The 19,020-nt window shown below is 39.4% G+C and overlaps 4 protein-coding genes across 4 annotated transcripts; all 4 read right to left on the bottom strand.

Moving 5' to 3' along the window:
* Positions 1-1,682: 1,682 nt before the first annotated feature.
* On the bottom strand, positions 1,683-2,639 carry LOC121933672 (olfactory receptor 11A1-like). Its single transcript, XM_042473655.1, has one exon. The coding sequence runs from the start codon at positions 2,637-2,639 to the stop codon at positions 1,683-1,685; it is 957 nt and encodes a 318-aa protein (XP_042329589.1).
* A 4,070-nt stretch (positions 2,640-6,709) lies between these two features.
* LOC121933671 (olfactory receptor 11A1-like) lies at positions 6,710-7,666 on the bottom strand. The gene has a single exon (XM_042473654.1). The coding sequence runs from the start codon at positions 7,664-7,666 to the stop codon at positions 6,710-6,712; it is 957 nt and encodes a 318-aa protein (XP_042329588.1).
* Positions 7,667-11,984: 4,318 nt separating this feature from the next.
* On the bottom strand, positions 11,985-12,974 carry LOC121933670 (olfactory receptor 6B1-like). The gene has a single exon (XM_042473653.1). It carries the CDS (start codon positions 12,972-12,974, stop codon positions 11,985-11,987), a length of 990 nt encoding a protein of 329 aa, XP_042329587.1.
* Positions 12,975-15,603: 2,629 nt separating this feature from the next.
* LOC121935386 (olfactory receptor 1019-like) lies at positions 15,604-16,542 on the bottom strand. Its single transcript, XM_042476846.1, has one exon. The coding sequence runs from the start codon at positions 16,540-16,542 to the stop codon at positions 15,604-15,606; it is 939 nt and encodes a 312-aa protein (XP_042332780.1).
* Between the last annotated feature and the right edge of the window lie 2,478 nt (positions 16,543-19,020).

Genomic DNA, 19,020 nt, shown 5'->3' with positions numbered 1-19,020 from the left:
GTAGTGAGCATTACAGTCCTGGTTCCGGTTAGAGTTTAATGCCTTTTATTTCCTGACTTCAAGGAGAATTGCAGTGACTTCCTGAATGGAGCACCACATCTAATAATCAGAGACAGTAACACCTACCCTGGTGGTGCAGTGGTTGTTGGGGAGCAATTGACTTACAGTTCACAAACTGCTTAGAGAATGCTGAGTTCACTGATAAGTGGTATAGAAATGTAAATGCCATTGCTATTGCTTCACTGCATTGTGGTTCATGGGAAACTGGCAGGTAAGGTAGGTAGGTAGGTAGGTAGGTAGGTAAACAGACAACAGACAGATAGACCACATGCCATGTCCAGTCTTCTTAACAAACAGCAAACAGCCAGGGCCAAAAAGAAGTCCTATATACGTGGAGGCAGATGAGGATGATAGATAGATAGATAGATAGATAGATAGATAGATAGATAGATAGATAGATAGATAGATAGATAGATAGACAGACAGACAGACAGACAGATAGAATCCTCCTCCGTCTCCATGTCTCAGAAGTTATTTTTGTCTCAAATGTTACTTTTGTTGTCAGTTAAGATGGTCTGTAGGGATATCAATGCAGGCAGAAGTCGCTCCCCTTCTTGGCCATGTGGGGACCAGGGCAAAAGGCAGTAAAAGCCAGGTAATAAAATTTCAGCTCCATTAGCAACACTTACTTTTTGGAGTTCAGTGAGCTATATATGATATTTACTAGACATAAACAAGGGAGCATGGACACATAAGCTTCTTCTGTATTGTGGGATAATTTAAGTTTCCTAAGGCTTTAGCCTTTGGTACAGAAACAAAAATATGTAAATATCAAAAATACTAAAGCCAATACTCTTAGAGTCTGGCTTTAAAACAGCAGAGTAGCAGACATGTGATTTTGTCTAACCACTCTTCCCTAACAACTGAGACCAACTGAAAAATAATACAAGTAACTTGTAGTTCAGGACAAAAGTTTAGTAATGGCTTTTTAATCTATATTTACATAGAAGGCTGTATCCTAATCTAGCTAGTAAATAGTTCAGGTAGGGAAAAAGTCTTTATCTCACCATCTTTTCAAAGTTGAGAGAAGAGGAAGACGAACAGTTCAGTTGAAAATCTTGAGAGAAAATGTCAGTTAGTCCCAAAGAGGGAGGTGATCTAAGTCACAAGTCACATAGTTTGAATGAGGGAGGAGTTTACATGCAGGAAATCCCTATCTATCTAAGGAGGGGGAAATAGAATGCAAAAATCTTCCAACATGTATTTATGTATGCAAATGCCTATTTTGCTTTGTTCTGCTTTATTAGAGTAAAATCATCTGTTAGAATGATAAAATTACAATTGAATTTCTTAACAATTTCTATGTCCAAACAATTTTGCCAAGAAATGAGAACCCCAGTATCAAAATATATTTAATGAGTAAATTACGTTTTGCTTAAAATATTATCCCAACCTGGAGATGAAAACCCCAATGTTAGTCCCAACCAAAGTAAACCACTTGAATCAGTTGAACTTGCATAGGTAAGGACTTACTATGCTGCTGCTGATATAATGGGGCTGTTTTAGCTGAGACGAACAACTGGTTTTAGGCCATTAAGATTCAAAACTGACCAAATATTTCTTTATAGTATTTGGGACTTTGTCTTTACAGTGGCTTTGTTGTCAGACGAATTAAAAAGAGTTCAATCAACATGTTTGCAAGCAGCACATTTGGAAGCTGCTTTCCTGAGTGCCACCTTTACTTCATTGTTTCTTAGACTATAAATGAGAGGATTGATCAGAGGTGTGAGAATGGTGTAAAAAACAGAGAAGAGTTTTTTCAGCTCCCGCAGTCCATTGCTGTCTGGCAGAATGTACACAATGATGAGAGTTCCATAGAAAATGGTCACCACAATGAGATGAGAAGAGCAAGTAGAGAAGGCTTTTTGCCTCCCAGTTGTGGATGGGATTCCAAGAATGGCAATAATGATACATCCATATGATGTTATTGTTATACTGAAAGGTGGTAGGGTGCAGATGGATGTTAGAAGGACTGATAAAAGTTTTATCTGATGTGCATCACTGCAGGCAACATTGGCTATTGGAATGAAATCACAAAAGAAATGATCAATAACACTGTGGCCACAGAAGTGTAACTGCAGTACAAAAAGTAATAAGATCAGGTTTATCACAAAACTGCCAAAAAAGGAACCTGAGATCAGCTGGAGACAAACTTTGAAATTCATAAGGACTGAGTAATGCAGAGGTTTACATATTGCTAAGTAGCGGTCATAAGACATTGCTGTCAGGAGATAGCATTCCGACGCTATTAAGAAACCAAAAACCCATAACTGAACAATACAGCCATTCACAGAAACATGGTTGTTACCAGTTAAAAAACTGACTAGCATTCTTGGAATGATAGTTGAGCAGTAACAACTCTCCAAACAAGACAGATTTGCAAGGAAGAAATACATGGGGGTGTGTAAGTGTGGATCAGTCACAACTAGGATAACAATGAGGATATTTCCAGCCATAGTCGCAATATAGATAATTAGAAAAACCACAAAGAGAAGAAACTGTAGTTCCTGGAGATCTCCAAATCCTAAAAGGATGAATTCTGGAGTGGTAGTCTCATTTCTTCTCTCCATTTTCTCCATGGTTGTTTTTAATCTAATGAAAAGCATAACACTATTAGTGTAAATAACATTAAATTTCAGGGTTGTTTTACTGTGCCTCTAAATAATAATTACAGTTGACTGGCAATACCTTTGTGCCTCTCTTGGCAGAGACCTACATTTTAATATGTGGGTGACTCACTCTGAAATCTGTGGCTGCACTTCCCATTGCTTTCACTTTCAGCTGCTGGTACCTCTCTTATAACCCAAAAACTGAAGGGAAATGTGACAAAACCTGACATGTTCCAAATGTTATAAAAAACAATGACCATATTATACATAGTGCTATTACATACAGAATGTAAATATATATGAGATAACAATTTTATGGAAAGCCTGAAGAATTTTTTTAAAAGTTTTGATATAAGCTTTACATCTGTAACAATAAATCTCATCCCTGCAAATAATTTTTCTCTGAATTTACTGTTTAAAGCCAGAAACAGATGGGCCCAAAGTGCTGGTTCTGGACTGCATTGGGGGTGTGGTGTTTACATGCCACACACCCAGAATGTGACCAGAAGTCATGCCACGTCCACCTCTTTGCAGAAGAACTGGGCCAAAAAGAAACAGTAGAATACTGCTTCTTTTGCTGGCCCAGTTCAAAAGCACAGTGGCAGACCAGATTGGGGCAAGGCATGTACAGTTGCCACAGCCCTGGCACAATTATCACTGATGCGGCCAGAGACCACACTTCCTGGCCCGTCTGCTTGACCCCTAACAAAGATATCATTTATTTATACAGATTAATAAATAAATTATTAATTAATTAATTAATTACAAATTATTAAAAATAAAAGACATATATCACCCCTGCATTTAATTTTTCTCTAAATTTACTGTTTAAGGATGGGATTACTCTTTGCTATGCTTACAGTGGAATGTTACAAATCTGTATGATTAACAGGAATTTCAGGTGTAAACTCTCAAGAATGAATAAAGAACTGTTTCTACAGTACTTGTTTAAGTCCAACATTGCTTAAAAATCAAAACAGAAGCTCTGTTCTCTGGATCTTTTAGACAACTGTCTAAAAATATTCAGTTGTAATGAGTACTTCTGGACATTTCACATAGCAGATGGCATGAAGCAGTCTCTTCTACACTTACAAAAAAATGTGTATAGAAGTGTGGTCCTTTTTGCAATTAACCCTCTTTACATTTATGTCAAGGTGGTGGAGATAATTGTGAATTAATCTGTTATAAAAGGCAGCAGAGAATTAGGGACACTCACCTGTGCTTTCTGGCTGTTAGTCAGAAGCATTTCTGGGCTTAGAACCTGTCCGAAGAAGCTGCTTCATTTCTTAATTTCATACTTTTAAAGTTATGGTATGAATCCCTGTCATGTTCTGGACTAGTCACAATTGCAATGGCTAATTGTTCCTCTTGCTCAAGGTTTATATGGATCGTGTAATAATTTAACCTGAAAGAAGGAAGCAGGAGATGTTCATCTCCTAATTAACCTCTTGGGATATGCTTAAGATTTCTGGTGGGGGGAAAAGCACTGATGAATATTTCTTTGAGGAATATTTCCTCATGCATGAACACCAGGAATTTCAAGCGTAGCCAAGGAGCTTTTCATAAAACAAGTTTGGCATTTCTTCCCATGATCTAAACTGTCCATAACTGTTAAAGACCCTTACCTCTCTGCTCCTCTAACATCTCAGGTTGTTCTTACTTCTTCACCAGATTGTGTCTAACTAAACTGTGAATTAGGTCTTGTCTACACTGGTGAAATATGCTGCACTCATCCAGACGTTGGTGCTGGAAGTCTCCATGACATAAAGCTACTTCCAGGGAGAATCCATGGCTTCCTTTCTTTGCCCCAAAGTTGGGGGGGAAATCCAGAGTGCCTACAGATCTTTTGACTGTGTGGACTGTTGGACTGGCTCTACTTCACCAAGCCAATTGTTCTCATACCAAGAACTGCACCAGTCCCCTTCAGGGAAGGGGATGGATATCCTTTGGCAGTGGTGGTGTTTCCTCATCGTCCAAACTGCTACCCATGAGTGCCTGCCCAGTATGCTAACACATCTGCTGAGATCAGAATGGGATGCCCATGTGCTCAATGAGGACAAGATGGATCAACCTCCTCCTTGTTGATTACAGTGGGCCCTTGGTATCCAATGGGTTTTGATTCCAGCCCCCCTCCCATGAATACCAAAATCTGTGGAAGCTCAAGTCCTATTAAATATAATGGATAGTAAAATGGTCACCCTTACATAAAATGGCAAAAGTGTGGTTTGCTTTTCAGAATTTATATATTTTTAAAATATTTTCAAGCCGCAGATGCTTGAACCTGTGGGTAAGGAATCCGTGGATATGGCTGGCTGACTGTATATGCTCTGGCTGCTCTATTCAGACCTCCCCAGAAGTGATGGTGCACCAGGTAGACTCTCACAGGGAGCTCCTGTCCATGAGAGAGTGGTGGCACTTAGTGAGATGGGCCAGTGGGGTCAAGGCAGTGTTGGCCTGGCTGGCCCACATGCACGTGCACAACAATGCAAGGTTACATTGAATTCAGCTTGGTGCATGTGGTTGCCACTGTGCTTAGCCTGGGACTACTCCTGGGCAGAATGCTCTGGGCAGACCCCAGATTAAGTAGCCAGTATAGAATCACCTTTTGCCTCCATCCCCAGGTAAAGCATAAAACAAAATAAAAATTTAAATAAGGAAATTTGTTGATTTCTGTATTTATTTATGTATTTTTATTTCCAAACATAATCTTCAAATCTCTTGACAGTCAGGGTTGAGAATATCTGAATGACCATCTTTTCTCATAGCAACTTTCTATTCCATTTTGTAGGAGTTTTTTTTCCATATGGTTCACTCAAGATTTTCTTGGTACAAGATGCATATTTAACTACGGCTGCAACTCTTATTATGCTTAGGTTTTTTGTCTATTTTTGCCAAGTATATCCATCAGTGAGAATGAATGTTACAAAATGCTTTAAGTGGTAAAGGAATTGTATTTATTTTTCTTCTTCTTTTAAAAAAAGTTTGTATTAAAGAAATTACTGGGTACTTTCTGATCTCCAAATAAAAAATTCAGTGCTGTGAGCCTTACAGTTTTGTTTCCAGTTAGAGTTTAATGTATCTGCCTTGTAATTCTTGACTTCAAGGAAAATTCCAGTCCCACTTACCTTTGCCTCTCTGTGAATTACATTTATCAAACTACATTATCAAGCTATGCCAATGTCTATCTTGGATGACAGATGCAGAAATGTTCTGAGAAATTTAAGGTGCTGCACTTCTAGTGTAAGAGAGGTAGACGATGCTTCACATTACTTACTCTATTCCAGATTTATCAAAAATGCTAGAAAAGGTACTTGGGACAGATTTTGGCTTCCTTACATTGTGAGAGAGCTTATAAGAAACTATGCTGTTTACTTTCTGACTGTGATCCATATCTTACACACAAAATAGCATTATTTGCTAAAGCTGCTAAAATATTTATGCTAGTTATTTGAAAGAAGTTGCTATAGATAGTGCAGGGGATTCACTAATCTGTGTTTGGCGGGTTACACACCACCATTTAGTACGTATTCTATACGTACTAGTGTTAGGAAGGGGCGGTGCTTCCGCACCCCCCTAACCCTAGTACGTATAGAATACGTACAAGATGGCAGCGCCCTGTTCATACAGGCGCTGCCATCTTTACGTATCGGACGCTGTGCATCTGAATGTGTTGCGGCGCCTGTGCCGTCGCAAATGCGCCCCTGGCGTCTTGCGACGTCAGAGAGGCGCCTCAGAAAGAAGCTCCATTTTGGAGCTTCTTTTTTGCTCCGTAAGGGAGCCGCGTGGTGTGGCTGCAACGGCTCCCTTACGAAGCAAACGGCGGCGGCGACAGACCGCCTCAAAGCGGCGGTCTATAACCCACCATTGTTTTTGTAAGGATGTACATGTACATATATGTATGTATAATTTTACTGGATTTTATTGGGGATTTTTAATTTGTAATGGCTTTTAGTCAGATATAATAAATGATTGACTAACATAAAGGTACCCTCTTGTCTCTAAGATGGGAGAAGGTGTTATAAAATGAGCTTAAGAAGAGCTCATTTGAGAGTCAAGCAGACAGCACATTTGGAGATTGTTCTTTTAAGGGCTTCCTTAACCTCTTTGTTCCTGAGGCTGTAGATGAGAGGATTGATCAGAGGTGTCAGAATGGTGTAAAAGACAGAAAAGACCTTATTTAGTTCTTTCATATTCTTGCTGCCTTGCAAAATATACACAATGATAATGGTTCCATAGAAAATGGTCACCACAATGAGATGAGAGGAGCATGTGGAAAAGGCTTTTTGCCTCCCTACAGTGGATGGGATTCTTAAAATGGCAGTAATGATGCATCCATATGATACCACTGTCAGACTGAATAGTGGCAGGGTCCATATGGAAGTGAGAATAACTAGCAGAAGTTTAACCTCATGTGCATCACTACAGGCAACATTTGCAAGTGGGATGAACTCACAAAAGAAATGATCGATCTTATTGTAGCCACAGAAGCGTAACTGCATCATAAAAATTAACAAGATCATGTCAATCACAAAACCACCAAACATAGATCCAGTCATCAGTTGAAGACAAACCTTGGAATTCATGAGGGCAGTATAATGCAAGGGTCTACATACTGCCAAGCAGCGATCATAAGACATTGCTGCCAAGAGACAACATTCTGATGCTAGGAGGAAACCAAAAGCCCATGACTGCATAATGCAGCCATTTACTGAAACATGATGTTCTTCAGTGACAAAACTGGCCAGCATTCTGGGAACAATAGTTGAACTGTAACAGATCTCCAAGGAAGACAGATTCCCAAGGAAGAAATACATGGGTGTATGCAGATGGTGATCAGTCACAACTAGTACAATGATGAGAAGATTTCCAGCTATAGTCATGAAGTATATTGCAAGGAATCCCACAAAGAAAATAATCTGTAGTTCCTGTAAGTCTCCAAAATCTAAAAGGATGAATTCAGTGATGATGGTTTCATTTCTTCCTTCCAGGTGCTTCATTTTTTTAAAAAAAAGAAATCTAATGGAAGACAGTTATCATTTTTGCAAATTAAAAACACACTCTCATTTTTTTGCAAATAAAAACAAACACCCTCAATAAACACAAACAATTTAATTCGTTGTTTTAAATACAATTAATTATTCCCTCTTATTCTTTCCCCCAATTCAGATTTTCTTGTGGATTTTGTCAATGTATCCAAAACAATACAGACTATAATTAGTTTTTATAGGTCATGCAATCTTGTATCATGATGACCAAAATAGTTGGAAGTGGAATTGAAATTTTATATGAGTCAGTAATCATGATACACACAAATCAATCATGTTTTGCCTTTTAATGTGATATATGACTCTTTTTATGAATAATGTGAAAGGGTTAAGTATATTCAAACATGTTCACCATTTATATGATCTCTGCATATTATATAGCTTCTGTCTGACTAATTGGCAAACACTGGTTACACTCAGCAGTTACAGATACAAATTTTCCTATTAAGTATCTCACACCAATATTTTGTTCACATGGAACACTAGCAATTTTTTCAAATTCAAATTATTAATTGAAAATACAGATGAACTTTTTCTGGATAGAGTTCTAGGTTGATTGGATAAACACAGAAGAAGGTTTGGCAGTTTTATCAATTTGCTTACAAAGAGATACCCTGAAGGTACCAGATGCTGGCTGGATCTTTGAAGCTAAGCAAGGTCAGCCCTGAATAGTATTTGGATGGGAGACCACTAATACGAGGTACTGTAGGCTATACTTCAGAAGAAGGAACCTGCAAAACCACCTCTAAGTATTTCTTACATAAGAAAACCCTATGAAATTCATGAGGTCATCCACTATAAGCTGACAGGTGACTTGAAGGCACTTCAAGTAGTTTCACACTTATAGTGACTCTAAGGCACACATACATACAAAGAGGACAGTGACAAAAACAGTAAGACATGTCACAGTGCTGGTGGAGTAAAACAGCCAGTGCTGCAATGAAAAGACTAGAAGCATATGAGCAGTGTTCTTTTTTGAAGCCTTGTCACCAAAGTGGTTTTGCTTGCTTTTATGTCACAGTGGCAGGAATAAATTTGAAGTCATCTAGAATTCAACCTTAGAAGAAGAAACCTTAGAACACTCACCTCTGTTTTCTAATTTATAGTCAGCAACGTGTGAGGATGAAGAATTTGTCTTTCATTTCATATCCGAGTTATTTCTTTTGGAATACTACAATAAAAGTTCTAATACAAAAAAGCTCCTGGATCAGCTGGCATCATGGTGGTTGATTTTTCCTCATGCCTGGAGCTTGTGATATGGTCTGTAACTTCTAAAGAGGAAAGCAACAATCACCAGACACACATGCCCTAATTAACCTCTTGGGACATGCATAAATTTAGTTTAAACAACAATATTATGCGTCTTTGAGGAGTGTCTCCTACTGCATGACTTCCAACAAATCTCTAGCGAAGCTAAAGAGCTTTTGATAAGAGCAGTGGTATTTCTTAAGGGGAGCATACATCATCCCTAGCTGTTAAACATGCCCATGTTTGAATGATATCTCATGTGGCTTTCCAACCCTTTCTAGTTTCCCCCTAGATAATTGATTGGATGATTTCCATTCCTAGAGTTAAGAATGAAGCAGAAAGAAAAATAGGCAAATATATTTCTTTCTTTTTTTAAAGAAAATGTTTGTACCTGCACTGATCTTCAGAAAACTAAATAACATGATACTTAAAGAATCTGTTCAGTCACATTAACACTCCCCCCACCATGGCCAACTAGACCACATCAGTTTTTTGCTGCTGATCCTGGGCCCATAAAGGTCACAGCATCTCTCATTATCCTTAAATTATCTTTCCATGTGTGTGTATTTGTGTGTGCTAGTACATGCTAATTTATTTACTTCCAGCATCATAAAATGATTAACGCACGCAAAGGAAACATAAATATTTTTAAAAGGGGAAGGAAGGTGTCATGAGCTAAACAAAAACAAAAAGCGGTTGCCCAACTCGGCGGGCTGACCGCTTTGCCGCTAGACGCAGCGAACGGCTACAAGCCCCAGAGTGCTCTGGGGCTTGCCCCAGCTCCCTATTGGTGTGCGGGGTGAAGGGGAGGCCCTTCCGCCCCGCGACGCTCTGAGAGCTGGGCTCGGTGACCGGGAGTTCCGGTCCTCCAGGGCAGATGATTGGTTCTGCGGGCCTGGAGGAGGAGTCTCCTGGTCAGGTGGTACTGAGGGCGGGGCTTAGGCCTATAAAGGCCGTGCTGCCAGCCCCAGCCCTCAGTCGGCGCTTGGCTCCGGATGGTTAGGAGCCAAGCAGGAAGGGAGGAGGAGCTGAGCCTTCTCCCACCCACCCACCGCTTGGGTTTGGGTTTTTTGTCACAACTTTGGGGCGGCAGCATAGGCCAGGATCTGCACGGTGTGGTACCAGGGCTACGGAGCTCTGGTTTGGGAGTCAGTCGGGACCCGGGGGCGAATAGGGCAGGCGTATGGCCATTGCGGGGGCCATAACGCGAGAGCGCCTCCCGGTGACTAGGGGCTTAGCGAATATGTGAACGCATGGCAGAGATGCGGTCATACGGTGTGCCTTAGCCCCTAGGTCATCCCAATACCTGGTGGGTGCCAGGTTGTGGTTAATCAGACAAACGTGGGGTTGTTTGATTTCGCAGATCCTGACCTCATGCTTTGTGCCAACCCTACCAATGGTTTGCTTAATAAAGTTGTGGCCTTTCCTCCAGCACGGTCTCCTGTGGTTATTCGGCAGCAGCATCTGAGGCAATGCTCTTTTTCATGCTAAAAATGTAGGATAATAAATTACATCTAGTCATCAGCTGTAGACATTTTCTGTCAGATATGATGGAATTACTCCCCATTGTTTGATGTCAGTCTCTCAGGAATAATTTAGTTCTAGATTCCTGCTTTGGCTGGAAATTAGTCTAAGTGCTCCTTGGCTACCTTTCAGATCTACACATCATTTTTGTTTTACGAGAATACTTGAATGCTTCAAGATTCTGCAGAGGTTTTTACATGAACATGTTCTTAGAAATGTTCACCACAAGCATAGCATGGCTTAAATTTCCATTATATTTCCAAGTGCAATTTTCTCCCTGCCTACACATTTTGTGCCCAACTGCAAAGCAAAACACACAAAGTACACAAAAACCCTACAGTAACTACTGCTTTAATTTAAAAGTCTGGAGATGACATGCAAAATAGGAGAGGAGTATATGAAGCTGACAGCTACCAATGCTTTACCAGATGAGAAAATTGAACATAATAGGAAAGGGCAACATGAAAAAAAGGAACTATCATACTGCCTTACATTTCAAATGTGAATACCTCTCCTTGAACTGTCAAACTACTTCAGAAGAAACTGGAACACATTTCAAGATACTGTACTTAATAATGAATGATTTATTGATTTTTTTAAAAAGCCCAATGCATGTTGACCTGAAAGGAAAAACAGTGTCTTCTTTTTTGTATTGTAGAATTCAAAGGTCTAGCTGTGTTAGTCTGGAAAATATGTACACAAAGTGATCTTGTAGCACCTTTGAGACTAAAGCCTGAAGTAGATAGGCCAAATAAAGCGGCTTCTGGCCACTCGGGGAGTGGTGTATGCAGACGACGCATGCTGCTGGAGTGGACAGAAACTGCTCTGAGGCCTCAGGCCACCAGAAAAAGAAGTGGGGAAAGTCCACTCTGCTGGTGACCAATTTAGGACCACAGCCATGGACTACTTTCAGAGAAAGGCTGTGCAGTTGCCACGGTCCCTTATCAATCAGGGGCTGACCAGGTCTGGAGCAACCAGAGGCCTCTCCAAGCCACTGGTCTGCTTCACCCCTAACTGAAAGAAAGATGTTAGTAACATGAGCTTTTGTAGACTTGAGCCTACCTCCCCCCATACATGACATATAATGCTTATCTTCTGTGTTAATTTACTGCACAACAAAGATTTACTATGTATTTGCAGATGATCAAAGGGAGTTTTCAATCTTGACTTTCATGGAAAGAAAAGTTTTTCACGCTACATGTATATATATATATATATATCTTACAACATATAAGTTACAAATAGCTCAAAAAGAAAGATCCCTCACCCCGAAGAACTGAGGTAAGCTTGTATTTAATGACATACAAACATATTCCAAGAGGTATGTTTGTATTTAATGACATACAAAGATATTCCAACCATTACACAGTTTTGTATGTATCTCATGACAGGAAGCTCACACCAGAGCATATAGGCATTATTATTAGTCTTCTGCATAGTTACTTTCAGCGTTGTTCACTAGTCCACAGAATGAAGTCTTCTTGTCCTTATAATGTAATTAAGTTCCATCATGTGGTTTGACAAAAGGAGTTTGATGAACTTTCATACATATGGTACATTTACTGGCTGTTCTCCTCAGGGCTCCCTTCACCTCATTATTCCTTAGGCTATATATAAGAGGGTTGAGCAGAGGTGTTAGGATGGTATAAAAAATAGCAAAGATCTTTTTCACCTTCCTCAATCCATCAGTGTCTGGCATAGTGTATACAGTGATTATGGCTCCATAGAACATTGTTACAACTATGAGGTGGGAAGAGCAAGTAGAAAAAGCTTTTTTCCTCCCTATAACAGATGGGATTCTAAGTATGGCTGCAATGATGTATCCATATGATGTTATGGTTAATGTCAGTTGTGGGATGGTGCTAATGGAAGCCAAAACAGCTAATATAAGTTTCACGTGATAAGTATCATTACACCCCAAGTTTATGATTGGAATGAAATCACAAAAGTAATGGTCAATAACATTGTGGCCACAGAAGTTTAATTGCAATATAAAAATGACCAATATCATGTCTACCACAGAACTACAAATCCAAGAGCCAGCAATAAGTTGGAAGGAAACCTTGGTATTCATAAGTGTGGGATAATGCAGAGGTTTACATACGGCCAGGAAGCGATCATAAGACATTGCTGCCAAGAGATAGCATTCTGCTGTTTTAAATATGCAAAAACTCCATAACTGGATTATGCAGTAATTGAAAGGAACATGCTTGTTATCTGTTATAAAACTGGCCAACAGTCTTGGAAGGATGGTTGTGCTGTAGCAGATCTCTAAGCAAGACAGATTTCCAAGGAAGAAATACATGGGTGTGTGTAGATAATGATCAGTCACTACTAGTATTACCATGAGTAGATTTCCAGTGATAGTCATGATGTAGATGGTTAGAAACACCACAAAGAGAAGAAACCGTAGTTCTTGGAGATCCCCAAAGCCAAGAAGAATAAATTCTGTAGTAACTGTTTCATTTTTCATCTTCATTTTTTTCATCCTTTGTTTATCTGCTGAGATTCAATTTGTATAAACAATATTGATTGGTCCCATCTATTGTGAATAATTGTACACTTTAATTTAATTTTAAAAATCTTGTCCCAAACTGAGACTTTTTTCTGTCCTTGGGATAATACAATGTGAAGACAACTCATACTTTATTTGCCTTATTCCCAAATCTAGAAATTACCAAATTTACTCTCTTCTACCATTTCATGACAAAGGTACTTGGGCTAGAATCCTGTTGGTTGACTACACAGGTGACTGTTTTTGATATATGCCTTTGAAATCATCTCTGACTTTAGTGACCCTCTCCCAGCATTTTTTTTTTGACAAGAATTGCACAAAGCAGGTTTGCCATTGCTTGCCTCTTAGGCTGAGTGAATGTGACTTCGCCAAAGTCACCCAACGGGTTTCCATGGCTGAGCAGGAATTGAGCATGTTTCACAGAATCTAACACACACCCATAACCAGTAGTAAATAAGCTATCAGTGGAGTTTCTTCAACAAAGATATTAACATGTTGCAAAGCAGTACATCCCCAACAGTGTCTCAGTTGAATTTTTTTGTACTTTTTGCAGTAACATCTGGATCAAGTTTAAGTACAATAACCGTGCCATGCTCTCTCAGCTTTAGAGGAAAGCAATGGCCAACTCACTCTGAACAAATCTTGCCAAGAAAATACTGTGATAGGTTTGCCTTAGGGTTCCCATAAGTCAGAAATGACTTCAAGGCACACAACAACAGCAACAGGAAAGGGGTTTTGGAACCAGAGAGGTATAGTGGTTTGAGCATTGGACTAGAACTCTGGAGATCAAGGTTGATTTCCCCACTTGGTCATAGAAACCCACCGGGTGATCTTGAGTGAATCACACACTCTTGGCCCCAGAAGATCCCTTATGGCCTTAGGGTTGCCATAAGTTGGAAGCTATGGGAACGCCAACAATAATAAAACTAGACCTATGCGAGGGATAGATTCAATTGCACCCCTGCTATTAAACTGTTTGTCTTAGTACTGAGGCAAGAAACTCAACCAGAATATCACATTTCAAATGGAAATTCACACCCTCATTTGGAATGGGAAGGCTCTGCCCTGTGTGAGAGAGGAAACATTTTCATTTTTTCATTCTTCACCTGAGGGGAAAACCGTAAATATATTTGCCAATATAAAAGACAAGAAGAATTTTGACAGCTGTTTACATCCTTACTAGAAAGTGAGGGTGGCTGAAGATCAGTAAGTTGAGAGTGAACCTTGGGGGGAAACAAGGAAACTCCATAGAAGGATGCACACCTTCTAGGGTCATGGAAACCCACTGGGTGATTCAGGGAAAGATGTGTGCAATCTTGGGTTACTAAGGATTCATGGGGTCTGCTCTTTTCTTCCTTCCCAGAGTATGTTGTGGGCATGGGAAGAAGACGGGAAAGAAAGAAGTACATGTATATAATGGGCTAAAATTTATGAAAACGCATATGATTTGCTAGACTTTAAGGTGCCACAAGTTTCTTTGCTGTTTTTCTATTAAGAAGGTATGTAATAAATGGAAATATTGTTATCTGAGCACCGAGAATAGTTACAGAAACACATCCTGAAGAAGCATGACATGACACATAATGTTCACTTTTCATGTTAACTGACCCACACTGCAAAGCCTGTGACCAAACTTTTTTTAAATTTTGTCTTTTTCTGAAATTAAAGACCTTTCCATTTCCATTGGTTTTCTTTTTTGAAAATTCTTGAAATTATTAATTTCCAAATATTGTAGGTCCAAGAAAGGAAGCCCCTCCTAGTGAATAAAGATAAATTACATACAAAAATATTTTAATGACATAAAAATATTTCCCAATCATTACACAATTTCATATACATCTCATGCATTTTCTCAGAAAGTTAAAAAAGGAAAACATGAGTGTTTATCAGTTTTCAGAACAGTTACTTCCCAGATGAAGGCTTGCTTAGCTATATAGAGCAAATCACTTCCATAGACCTGTGGTTCAAGAAGATTAGAAAGCTGGGCCAAAGCTAACAAAATGAATTTCAACACAGAGAAATGTAAGGTACTGCACTTGAAAAATGAAATGCATAGACATAGGATGGGGGACTCCTGGCTTAATTGAACTATGTGTGAAAAGGATCTAGAGGTCCTAGTAGACCACATGTTGAATATGAATCAAAAGTGTGTTGCAGCAGCTAAAAAGGCCTATGTCATTTTAGGCTGCATCCATAGACGTCTAGTGTCTGGATCAAGGGAAGGAATTATGCCACTATATTCTGCTTTGGTCAGGCCTCACTTGGAATATTGTGTCCAGTTCTGGGCACCACAATTCAAAAAGGATGTTGACAAGCCAGAGCAGAGGAGGGTAACCAAAATGGTAAAGGGTCTGGAAACCATACCTTTGTAAACCGGGTATATTAACCCTGGAGAAGAAAGGGTTAAGAGGTGATATGATAGCCCTTATTTTCTGCTGCTCCAGAAACTAGAGCATGGAACAAAGGATGCATCTTGCAGGGCAGGTGGTTGGACTGGATGGCCCTTGTGGTCTCTTCCAACTCTATGATTCTATGATTCTGTGATAATGTCTTCTTGTCCTTACAATATAATTAATTTTCATTAAATAAAAGCCTGATGAACTTATATATATGCTGCACATTTACCAACTGTTCTCCTCAGGGCTTCCCTCACCTCTTTATTCCTCAGGCTATATATGAAAGGGTTGACCAGAGGTGTCAGAATGGTATAAAAGACAGATAAGACTTTGTTCAGCTGTCTTAGATAATCAGTGTCGGGCAGAACGTATACAGTGATAATGGTTGTATAGAAAATTGTCACCACAATGAGATGAGAGGAGCATGTAGAGAAGGCTTTTTTCCGCCCTGTGGTGGATGGGATTCTAAGTATGGCTATAACGATGTATGCATATGATGCCATGGTAAATGTGAGTTGTGGCACAGTGCTGATGAAAGCAAGAACAGCTAATACAAGTTTCACTAGATATGTATTATTGCAGGCCAGGTTTATTACTGGAATGAAATCACAGAAGAAATGTTCAATAGCATTGTGGCCACAGAAACTTAATTGCAATATTAAAAAGAGCAGTATTATGTCTATCACAAAACTACATATCCAAGAGCCAGTGATAAGTTGGAGGGAAACCTTGTAATTCATCAGGGTCGAGTAATGCAGAGGTTTACATACTGCCAAATAGCGATCATAGGACATTGCTGCCAGGAGATAACATTCTGCTGTTACAAAAAAGCAAAACCCCCACAATTGCATAATGCAATCATTAACAGAAATATGCTTGTCATCTGTTACCAACCTGGCCAGCATTCTGGGGAGGATGGTTGAACTGTAACAGATCTCCAAGCAAGACAGATTCCCGAGGAAGAAATACATAGGGGTATGTAGACGCTGATCAGTGGCTACTAGTGTTACAATTATAACATTCCCAATGAGAGTCAAGATGTAGATTGTTAGAAATGCCACGAAGAGAAGAATCTGTAGTTCCTGAACAACTCCAAAGCCAAGAAGAATGAATTCTGTAATGATGGTTTCATTTCTCATCTCCATTTGTGAAAAGCTTTTTAAAAATCTGTTGGGATAGAATTTTAGCAAATTATTTTACTCTTTGTCTCCTTTTTTTTTTATTTTTATAAAAACATGATTCTCATATTCAGGCTTTTGCATGTGCTTTAGAAAGCAAATGGTCATTTGTTTGCTTCAGTCCCAAAGCTAGATATGACTGATATCTCTCACTCTTGTACCAAACAGAATTCTGTTGGCCCATTCCACAGGCTTAGCCCAGCATAGTTAGGGTGTATCTACACTGTAGAAATAATGCAGTTTGACACCACTTTAACTGCTATGGCTCCAGCCTATAAAACCTGTGGTTTGTGGTTTTGTGAGGCACCAACGCTCTTTGGCATAATAGTGCCCATTATTTTCTATGGAGCTTGAGCATAGACTCTTTTCCCCATATGTGGAGGGGACAGATCCCCCACATGTGGCAAGGCCAGACTATATTTGTATAACAATTAAAATATCAGGAAAATGCTTTACATTATTGCTTTATGAGCTGTTCTGATTTAATTTACAATTTGAATATCTTCTTTTTTATAGGTTATTATTATTACTATTCATTTCACCAATAATATGTCTATATTCTTCTAGCTATTCCAGATGAAAAATTTATAGGCCTTTTTACAAGCAGCAGGAGACCTGATGGCACAGTGATTCAATGCCAGCACTGTAGCCATTCAGAGCCACAAGGCTGTGAGTTCAATCCCTGGCAGGGCTCCAGGGTCCACTCAGTTGTGCATCTTCTGTAGATCACTAAAAAGAGTACCCAGCTTGTTGGGGGGAATTATCTTACAGATTATAAACTGCTTAGAGAGTGCTTAAGTGCACTGATAAGTAGTATAGAAATGTATTTGCTATTGCTATAAGGCTTTACAGGTTTTTGTGAGTGAATCATGAAGACAGTTGAGAAGAGGAAAAGAATTATCAAAAGTATCTCTTCTAATAATTTCAGTGATGGGTCACCAAGAAAGAAAACACACTGTTAAGTATCCTGGTACCAGGCTTCTGAGAGATGAGTATATTAACAGAAACGTAAACCTGATCAATTAGCAAATTAACAGCCAATGAGTTTCTTCAGGGAAGGTATTCATAATGTAAAGAGGGTTGGATCTGCAAGTGCTTTATAGGTGGAACTGTAATATTCAATACTAGTTACAGGATCTGGACCAAATTTAAGAGCAACATCACATAGATCATATTTCAGTAACCCAGCGTTGAGATTACAAATAGCTGTATAACCATACTGTATTATCATGTTAACTTAATAGGAATTTCTCACTGTGGGATTCCTGAACTGCTGTCTTCGGCTGCATCTACACTGTAGAAATAATCCAGTTTCACACTCCTTTAACTGCTGTAGCTCAAGATACGGGATTCAGGGAAGTGCAGTTTGTTTGGGACACCAGAGAAGGCTAAATGTATCACAAAACTACATATCCGAGAATTCCATAGCATTGAGCCATGGGAGTTTAAAAGGTACAGTATGAAACTGGATTATTTCTGCAGTACACTGGTACCCCGGGTTACGAAATTAATTCGTTCCGCCGCCGCTTTCGTAACCCGGGATACTTCGTAAGCCGAATAGCCCATAGGCGCTAATGGGGAAAAAGCCGCGGCTGCGCCGCGGCTCCATTTAAAACAGCGCCGGGGTTTTTTCGTAACCCGAAAAAACCTTCGTAAGCCGAAACAATAAATCCCTATGGGATTTATTCGTATCCCGAAAATTTCGTAACCTGGGTATTTCGTAACCCGGGGGACCAGTGTACAAATGTAGCCTTCAGCAGCAAGCAGTTCATGACTGAGGAAAGAAGGGTTGTCAGATCCTGCAATGACAGGATGAGCATTCCCCACCCCCCCACCCCCTTCTGAGCATGAACCAGTGATGCTCCTGATCCAGAATGTTTGCCCAACCATTCTTTCTTCATTCTCAGGAAAAAGGACTCATGGAATCCAGCTGTTTCTTGTTTCCAACTGAAAGCATATCTGGAAAAGAATTTCACCTCCCTATATGAACTGGACCTACTATTCCTGAAATAATAAATAATTTATTTGTACCCTGCTTTTCTGTAAAAACAATCAATCTCCACACATTCCATTTTCAATTGCTCTGCTTATATGACACTCATAAAGATTTGAACAAATCAAGAAATCTACACTTTCTATCTTCCTGTCCACATCCTCCATATAATTTCGCCCCAGACGAATGGGGCAAAATATCATTGTGTTTGTGAAATAAAAGCTTTATTTGTGTGATTTCAACAAATACTTCCTCTATCATTTAGCTCATAAATATGTACCAGTCACTAAGAATTGTAGAGCGTGGATTCCCAATAAACATCTTACACTGGAACATCTTAAACATCTACAAACTTGGATCATAAATCAGAATTTTCAGACTTAAGACCCAAGAGAACCTCATACTTGTTTAAATATAGACAGAACACTAGCTTTAGAGGATACACAAGAACA

This window comes from Sceloporus undulatus, chromosome 6, assembly GCF_019175285.1.
Source record: "Sceloporus undulatus isolate JIND9_A2432 ecotype Alabama chromosome 6, SceUnd_v1.1, whole genome shotgun sequence".
Taxonomy (NCBI): domain Eukaryota; kingdom Metazoa; phylum Chordata; class Lepidosauria; order Squamata; family Phrynosomatidae; genus Sceloporus; species Sceloporus undulatus.
The sequence above is the reverse complement of the archived record's forward strand: the minus strand, read 5'-3'. Positions and strand labels throughout refer to the sequence as shown.

Coding starts and splice junctions, on each gene's coding strand:
- LOC121933672 (XM_042473655.1), bottom strand. CDS start 2,639: ATGGAGAAAATGGAGAGAAGAAATGAGACTACCACTCCAGAATTCATC.
- LOC121933671 (XM_042473654.1), bottom strand. CDS start 7,666: ATGAAGCACCTGGAAGGAAGAAATGAAACCATCATCACTGAATTCATC.
- LOC121933670 (XM_042473653.1), bottom strand. CDS start 12,974: ATGAAAAAAATGAAGATGAAAAATGAAACAGTTACTACAGAATTTATT.
- LOC121935386 (XM_042476846.1), bottom strand. CDS start 16,542: ATGGAGATGAGAAATGAAACCATCATTACAGAATTCATTCTTCTTGGC.